Source organism: Silene latifolia, chromosome 1 (assembly GCF_048544455.1).
Source record: "Silene latifolia isolate original U9 population chromosome 1, ASM4854445v1, whole genome shotgun sequence".
Lineage (NCBI taxonomy): Eukaryota > Viridiplantae > Streptophyta > Magnoliopsida > Caryophyllales > Caryophyllaceae > Silene > Silene latifolia.
The window spans coordinates 21,159,618-21,168,554 of NC_133526.1; the positions used below are offsets into that span (position 1 = coordinate 21,159,618).

General features: G+C 35.2%; 2 protein-coding genes across 2 annotated transcripts; both read left to right on the top strand.

The window, feature by feature from the left end:
• The first annotated feature begins 510 nt into the window (after positions 1-510).
• Positions 511-3,535, top strand: LOC141601087 (uncharacterized). The gene is made up of 2 exons (XM_074421353.1): positions 511-1,026; positions 3,045-3,535. The coding sequence occupies exons 1-2, from the start codon at positions 685-687 to the stop codon at positions 3,414-3,416; spliced, it is 714 nt and encodes a 237-aa protein (XP_074277454.1). The 5' UTR covers positions 511-684; the 3' UTR covers positions 3,417-3,535.
• A 487-nt stretch (positions 3,536-4,022) lies between these two features.
• Positions 4,023-6,352, top strand: LOC141601082 (GDSL esterase/lipase At1g74460). Its single transcript, XM_074421348.1, has 5 exons — positions 4,023-4,490; positions 4,795-4,925; positions 5,033-5,272; positions 5,387-5,636; positions 5,898-6,352. Exons 1-5 carry the CDS (start codon positions 4,247-4,249, stop codon positions 6,149-6,151), a joined length of 1,119 nt encoding a protein of 372 aa, XP_074277449.1. The 5' UTR covers positions 4,023-4,246; the 3' UTR covers positions 6,152-6,352.
• The last annotated feature ends 2,585 nt before the right edge of the window (positions 6,353-8,937 follow it).

The following is an 8,937-nucleotide window of genomic DNA, read 5'->3' on the forward strand; positions in this document are numbered from 1 at the left end:
GGTTATTAAAATAAAATATTTTTATACAAATATACTCCCTCCATACCACATCAATGGTAACATTGACTTTTTCACACTTGTCGAGAAACGTTTTGCAACGTGAATATCTTTAGTTACACATTATTAAAAATTATAAAAATTTGATATTCTTATAATATTCATGGCGATAAATCAAACAAGATCTCACATGACTATATTTATGGTACCATTAGTGTGGTATGGAGCCAATGGAGGGAGTATTAATTATTTTAGTTGGGCCTTTTGTAAATGGGTTAGTCTTATTTATAAAATGGTTCTATAGAATAATTTGTGAAACCGATACTTATACTCTACAAAATTGCTTTTGTTGAAAAAACTTAAACCTAAATCTTTTTCAAATTTCACTCAAATTTTAACCTCTATACTTCAACGGTTCGCCCTAATAACCAGAACAATTTTAAAGTTATTATTTTTTTTTTTTTTTTTCATTTTTTTTTTAAATTGGACGTTCACTTTCCACTCCCACGTTCTTAGTTGGAATATCTTTTCCGTTTTCCTTATTATTTAATTTAGGTTATAAATCAACAAAACCGCAATCTTCTCCCACACTCTCCTCTACTCATAACAAACCCTCCATTTCCAAATCCAAAACCTCTTTTAAAACCCTAGCAAACACAAAATCCCTAAAAAATCTCCCAAATTTCAATGGCTTCCGAAACAGTCATCGAGACACCACCGGCGACGACAACGGAAATGGCGCTGGATAGCGTAAACCCTAGCGTCGAGAAGAGCGAAAATGGCGGAAAAAGAGAAAGAGAAGAAGACGAAGTAGCAGCAGAAAACGGCAACGAAAACGACACCGTATCGAAGAAACAGAAGGTTGAAGACAATGGAGAGGAGAAAGAGAAGGTTGAAGGCGATGAAAAGGAGAAAGAGAATGTTGGGCCGGTGAGCCTTGGGCCTAAAACATTTGAGACATCTCTTGAGTTGTTTAATTACTTTTACAAGCTTCTTCATCATTGGCCTGTTAATCTTCCTGCCAATAAGGTACTGCTTTCGTTGTTGATCATCTTTTGTTGGTTTTAACTTGTTTTATTACTCCATCCGTCTCGATCATTTGTTTATTTTTTTTATTCTTGAGGTTGAGGTAGTACAAATACTGGTTACGCCGCCACTGGTTGTTGATTACTTATTGTTTGCGATTGTTCAATATGAAAGATTTGCTTACTAGGCTGAGTTTGTGATTTTGCTACCATGGTTGTGTAATGTTGTAAGAATCGTGTTTAATTTGGTTTAGGTTGTTCTATTACCTCTTTTGCCTTATGTCACTCACCCGTTTCAAGACACTAATCTCAATTTAATCAATCTTGAAAGCTTAAGAGCAAATATTTTGATATCTATAACAACATCAGAGACTTAATCCCAAAATGATTTGGGGTTGGCTGACATGAATCATCCTTTAAAAGCGTCCATGCACACCTCAAAATACGAAAATATAGAAAAGGAAAAGTGAAATATTTTGATATCTATACTCTTATAAAATTGTTTCCGATTGTAAATAGAATGTTGTAAGAGTCTTCTTGGCTTGTGATGCTCGTATGGATGGTCAATTAATGTGAATTGTACTATGGAAGTATGGAATCATCAGAGCATGAAAATACATTGAATAAGTGGAGGGAAGGAAGAACGATAGGTGGTAGTGGTATGAAACATGGCGAAAAAGACATACATGGATCATATGAGTGACCATCAATTTTCTCTTGTGTGACCGTCTTCCACCATCACCTACACTTCTCATCGTGTGTTTTCATGGCCTAACACCAAGGGATCATAGTAGTATATGACACAGTGACACTCTCCAAATCTAACTGAAACTCCATTGTATACTTCGATTGGGTATTGGGAAGTCTGATTAAGCTAAAGGATGTTTTTCAGCATGATCTAGATGCATTTTTTTTGTATATCAGCAAAGGGAAATGAATAATCTCTCATCAAGTTTTGTGCTTTAGCAATAATTCATCAGTAGTTAAAACTATCATTAGTGGCAACTCTGTCCTCATTAGTTCCATGTTTTTGTTTATGCACATACCCGTCTCCAATAACTTGTGGCCTTAGGATGTGGTGAAATTTGGCATTTTGTGATTTTTTGTTGGTCACTGGTATTCCCATTTCTGTTAGGGCTAATGTTTTTGTAGCAATGATCATGTTCCTGAAGCAGGGAGTTTTTGCCGAGTACATGTGACTATGTATGGCTTGTGCTTTCTTTGATACATTGACTTCTAAATAAACGCGTCTATTTGTTCCTTTTTTGATTTTTCGAACGACTCTGTCATGTCCTGGTTCATTCTAAAAGCCATTTGAACGGGCGAGGACTCTGTGCTTTTTAGTTTTCTGATGTTGGCTTTTTCCAATGGGCTTCTTTTCTTGTGTGTTATCAATCCCAATTCCCACCTTACTCTGTTGATTGATACAAGTACTGGCTCCCGCCATTTTAAAAATTTGATTTCCTTTAGTTTTCAGCTGTCAGCTTTTTTTAATAATCTTCTTTTCTTGTTCCCTATTCCCGTATGACGGTTTAATTTAGTGAACGTCATAGGGTCCAAGCTTTTATTGTTCACTTTGTCCAAGTATCAGTTTTCTCCATTCTATCAGTGTGCTTTCCTCGTGTCTTATTTATCTCAGAGCCACAGAACTCCATTATTTTGGTGCAACCTTTAGCGCTTCTGTGTGAATTAGTTTGTCATAGTGTATAATTTTCCATCACTGATAGTACATGGTGTAGATCTGATTTTGTTTCCTTGAAACGACAAGTACATGACTACATTTTCTATACTGAGTATTTGGATTTAACGTTGCATAAGCCCATTTTGACTTTTCTCATGTAAAGTCTTTTGATGCCAGTGTAGCGGTGTCATTCAAGTACTGTGTGATTTTAATCAAACTAATTATACAGAATAGTATAGTAGTTATACTGTTACTTCTATTGAAATTTGTTATATCCAGAAATTTTGGTTAAAGTTTTTAATTTGTACATCATTGATTTGAAATCTTTGGTCGCATTGCAGTATGAGTATATGGTGCTACTAGACCTGATCAAGAAGGGCCATGCTGAGCCAGACAAGAAGATTGGATCAGGGGTCAATGCCTTTGAGATACGCCATCATCCCACCTTTCAAAGTCGATGTTTCTTTGTCATTAGAGACGACAACTCTGTAGAAGACTTCAGTTTCAGGAAATGTGTTGATCAGATACTTCCCTTACCAGAAAATATGAAGATGAAATCTGATGAGAACAAGGTAACCCACAATAACGGCGGTGGAAAGAAAGGTGGTGGTAGTGGAGGAAGAGGAGGTGGACGTGGTGGGGGCCGTGGCCGGGGATGGGGCGGCAAGTCCGGTGAACTTGGCCTATTATCTATTTTAAAATATCGGGGGTAATGTTATTGAAATAATGTACTAGTGCTACCGTTTTTTCGCTCCACCATTTCAATGTACTGGCAAATTTTGGTTTTGAGATACCTCTGATTTATGTGCCAATCTCTTGTTTTATCGTTCAATTTTTCTTTGCTAAAGACTGTACAACGTGTCAACGTTGCAAGCCTGGAGGTCGAGGGAAAAGAGTAATTTTCACTCTTAAAACGGAACAAGGTGATGTAGTAGTTCATTCAATCCAAAACTTGCACGGTTACCTGTACAAATTTTCGCTTGGCACAGATTACGGAAAGAGTTCAAGACAGTTCTTTTATTTGTTAAACGCTCATTTTGTACTAACATTAAATGTGTTTTTATTTATAAAATGACCGTCTCATACTGGAAGGCGGTATTTAGGTATACTCAATTCCAATCCAACCTTAGCTTATTGGCTCCTCAAGATTTGGTATTAAAACATAACAGAAATCACATTGTTGACATCATTTCTACATTTTATATCATATAATAACATACATTACTTAATAAATACGCTAACATTTTGTATTAAATTCAAGATTATGTCTAAAATTTTAACCCAAATCACTCTTTTGCATCCTATTTGCCTACAATTTTCCCTGGTAGTTGCAGTAGGTTAGAATCTCTAAAGAATTAGTTCGTTCATCCAACTTTTTTAACTTTTCCATCCCATATTAAGACATTGTTCTTCTTGCCTATCCCACTTATTAATGACTACTACTACAAGTCTTACATCTTTATATTAAACCCGAATTTCCTCCGATAAATACCATAATCATAACATAACAAAGACTCGATTATTAATCAAGTCGGAGATAACAATGAGTCCGAATATGAAGTTGTTTCTTCCATTGTTTGTTATGACTCTCATAGGAAGTGTCATTAAGGGGTACGATTGCGCAATTGTTCAGTTCATCTTTGGAGACTCGCTGTCGGATGTGGGAAATAATGAGAACCTCCCAAGAAGTTTAGCAAAGGCTAACCTTCCTTGGTATGGTATTGATTTTGGTGATGGTTTACCTAATGGAAGGTTCACTAATGGTCGAACTGTGTCCGATATCATAGGTATGTCATGATAAGATAATAGTAAGAGATCATTAACATTTATATATGGAGTAATAAGATTAACTATATACGGAGTACTATATATCTTCCGATTTTCTTTCTAAGAAATATTGTTAATAAAATGAAGAACAATGGACCTACAATGTATTTTATGGCAGTAAGTCTATCTTAAGACCGTTGTAAGCGTGAAACAAATCCATCTGACACGAATAAATGCTCATTACTACTCGAATATATGAGTTGCCTTAAATATGTTTCACCTTATATATAACCATCACAAATAAGAATTTGTAACTTTATGCAGGGGATACGATGGGTCTTCCAAGACCGCCAGCATTTCTAGACCCAACTTTGGACGAAGACTTGATTATGTCAAATGGTGTTAATTATGCATCCGGTGGTGGTGGCATCTTGAATGAAACCGGTGGTTATTTCGTAAGTATTCCTTACTAAATCACATTTTTCACGGTTAATACTATATTGACATAACATTGTAAGTTGGATGTTGAAGTAATTTTGGATGAATTGGTGATGTTGTGCAGATTCAAAGGCTTTGTTTCTACAGACAAATAGAGCTATTCCAAGGAACACAAGAGCTAATAGCTAGAAAGATTGGCAAAAATGAATCAGCCAAGTTTTTTCAAAATGCTAGATACGTCGTTGCACTCGGAAGTAATGACTTCATCAACAACTTCCTGATGCCTGTCTATACTGATTCTTGGAAGTACAATGATGCAACTTTCATGAACTACTTAGTCGGAACCCTTCAAGATCAACTCACGGTACTAAACTCCCTAATACCGAATTCCTAAGGACTATAATAGGACCTTAGCTTGTTCTAAGTGTAAAACGGTGTTACACAAGACTAACTGTTAGTATACAAATATATTTGGCAGTTGTTGCACAAACTCGGAGCAAGGAAATTGATGGTGTTTGGTCTCGGACCAATGGGATGCATCCCGCTTCAAAGGGTGTTGAGCACGTCAGGGGAATGCCAAGACAAAACAAATGAGTTGGCGAAAGCCTTCAATAGTGCTACAGACAAGATGGTGACACAACTCTCAAGCACCCTCCCTAATGCTGAATTCAAGTTTGGTGATGCCTATGATGTTGTCAACGATGTCATTGTTAATCCTTACAAATATGGTACGCATGCTCCGACTCCTCTTATTACTACGCGCACCCATGTTTGCCTGATACTTCTAACAAGTCTGAGTAACATAGCACATAAGCCGGTATTCCAAAACCCTTCGAATTGATACCCAATTGAGTATTGAAATTGACCCGACCCACTGACACCTACAATATTGATCACTTAATATATGTAACTGTAATGTTTTGCTTGGTCACATTTTCTAGATTTAATTAAACTATTTTCGCCTAATTATTATCGTGTGTTAATTACAGGATTTATGAATGCTGATTCGCCGTGTTGTTCATTTGGGAGAATAAGGCCAGCATTAACATGTGTTCCAGCATCAGTTTTATGTAAGGATAGGAGTAAGTACGTGTTTTGGGACGAGTATCACCCGAGTGACAGTGCTAACCAGCTTATAGCCACAGAGCTCATAAAAAAGTTCGGGTTTGGTAAGGTCAATGGTCCAGCCGCAGCACCAGCAATGAGCCCTGTTGCTGACGGTCCGTCTCCATCACAAGGCTAAGATAGTTCATGTCTTCAAGTGATACATTGTTAAGAGTTGGTGATCTATATATCTAAGTAATTAAGATTGTTGGTTGAGGTTTGTTACTGGTAGCTCAACAAAATGGTCTATATTTTATGTAATTTTTGTGTAAGGGAAGATTGATTATGTATGAGTCATTGTCCTCTAATTGTATCTTGATACTAAAGCATAAAGAGTTGATTTAATTGCCCTATTTGACAACAATTTTACATGTTTCACCGTTCACGTGTTATTATTAATTATTACATATTGACATTATAAAATAAATTCTTGGTTTTTTTTAAAACTATATAAGTATGAGACGATTAATTTCTTGTATAATATGCAAATTCATATATTAAGGTAAAATTGGAATTGGTGTATAATATCTGAACGCTTTTTTTAAAATAATGCTCAATAATAAAGTATTTATCATTTTAGGTTGTTTTTAAAAGTATTTGTCAAAATGGTATCCACGTAGGCTCGGGTTTACAAAACCTAAAACACGCCGATGTCAATGACGTGTTTTCTTTGCTTGATCCGCGATTACCAACAACGTGTTTCTGTGTCCTAAAGACCAGAAGCTACTGCTTTGGTTCTCAATGTTACTGAACAAACACGCCATTCTCATTGGCGTGTTTATTGAAGAATACCCGCCATTCCCAGTTGCATGTCTGGGCTTCCTATTTTCTTTTGTTATTGACTTACTGACCTTCTTAGGCCCTGTTCTTTTGGACTGAAACGAATCTGATTTGAACGGAAGTGAACTGAACTTATAGTATCTGAACTGAATTTATAGGATCTGAACTAATCTGAATTTATAGGATCTGAACTGAACTGAACTTATAGGATTTGAACTTAACTTATAGGATCTGAACTGAACTGAACTTATTATTATTATTATTATTATTATTATTATAAAATGCGCACAGCTTTCATTATAATAAAAACAAAATGTATAATTGTTATTGTTATTGTTATTGTTATTGTTATTGTTATTGTTATTGTTATTGTTATTGTCGTCGTCGTCGTCGTCGTCATCATCATCATCATTATTATTATTATTATTATATTACTTGCCAAGAGAGAACATTGTTAAAAAAAAATTATAGTCTAAAACACAAGTTAAAATAATAACATTTTTCCGCTTTATATGCATTAGTTTGTTCATACATTATACTACGATTACATTACGATAACAAATAAATCACATATTACATCTTTTTTTCTAACCATTATTTCCATATTATCATAATCCTCATCACTTTCATCTTCACTATCACTCTCAATAACGGATCCATTGCCTCGCCAAATGTTTTTAACTATGTTGTTTCGTACCTAATATATGGCCTTATTCCGCTTTTTATCAAACATGCCCAAATCTATTGTGACGCTGAAATTATTAATGAGAGGAGTGATTTTTTTAAAATAATAATGCATGTATCGAATAATTAATGTCAAATGTTTTTGTATCGGTCTTTAAAATTAATACTCCTTATATAGCTTTTCTGAACTAAATTTATAGAATCTGAATTTTTCTGAACTGAACTTATAGGATCTGAAGTGAACTGATCTGAAGTGAACTGAAATTAAGTAACTTTAAGTTCAAAAGAACAGGGCCTTAGTAACTTTAAACATGCCATTGTCAATGACGTGCTTACTCCGTGTTTCAGGGTTTGAAAACTCAAACCTACGTACACATCATTTTGACAAATACTTTCAAAATCAACGTAAAACAAAAAATACTTTATTTTTTAGCATTATTTTAAAAACCCGATTTGAATATCCCTTTACATATCATTATTGGGTAGATAGGCCCATTATGGTAGATTTTTGTAAAATGGCAAGTAGGTCTTAAGTAACTTCTCAATGAAGAGTTTTAATTGACTATGATGTACTGTAGTAACTATGAAGTCATTGTATGTCAAATGTACCATGTTATTGTATTTAATGTTTTAGAAGAACTTTTATTCCTAAATGAATCATTATTGGCTAGATTTTGTAAACTAGACCGATATAATTGTAAATTGGTATGTCACTTACTATAAATATATGACTATTTTGCATTGATGACATACACAATTTGAGTACACATTTGAGTACACAATCAATCATCCAAAACAAAAAAGATGGCAAAACTCATACTAGCACTTTTACTTCCTCTGTTCCTTGCATTAGCACAAGTGACAGCCACTTCTCGAATCCCGAGTGCGACCTCGAGTCCAGTCCCAATCCCGGCACACTCACCATCACCATCACCCTCTGAACAACCTGGAGTATACGTACCCATTGACAAGAAACTCTACCATGATGCCTACATAGTTAAACTTGCAGAATCGGCCGTGTCTTCATATTACGAAACAGAACCACCAGCACGACGTCGTTACGACTTACGTCTATTGGAAGTGTTGAAAGCTGAGGCGATGAAGGATAGGGCAGGTGGAACTAGTTATAAAATGGAGCTAAGTATAGAGCAAAAGGATGTGAAGAATAAGAATAAGAATGGTGTACGAAAGTGTGTGTATGGTGCATTAGTGTATATGAACCCCTCATGGCCTATAGAAAGTCAGCCCTTTCCCATTGAGTTTTATCAAATTAATTGTGATAAACCATATAGTTTCGTGTCTAATTAATCTCTTTGTTTCATTGAAAGGATCTGGTTGTAATGATTTACAGTAGTATGTTTTTAATAAGAGTTGGTGTTGCCACCGATATATGATAAAGTATTTATTGTTTTGGGTTATTTTTGAAAATATTGATCAAAATGGTGTCTATATAGGTTCAGG

Bases quoted from the DNA above. Each gene is read 5' to 3' on its own strand.
- LOC141601087 (XM_074421353.1), top strand. From the start codon at position 685: ATGGCTTCCGAAACAGTCATCGAGACACCACCGGCGACGACAACGGAA. The intron at 1,027-3,044 runs GTACTGCTTTCG...GTCGCATTGCAG, and splicing joins TTAATCTTCCTGCCAATAAG to TATGAGTATATGGTGCTACT.
- LOC141601082 (XM_074421348.1), top strand. From the start codon at position 4,247: ATGAGTCCGAATATGAAGTTGTTTCTTCCATTGTTTGTTATGACTCTC. The intron at 4,491-4,794 runs GTATGTCATGAT...AACTTTATGCAG, and splicing joins AACTGTGTCCGATATCATAG to GGGATACGATGGGTCTTCCA. The intron at 5,273-5,386 runs GTACTAAACTCC...TATATTTGGCAG, and splicing joins CCCTTCAAGATCAACTCACG to TTGTTGCACAAACTCGGAGC.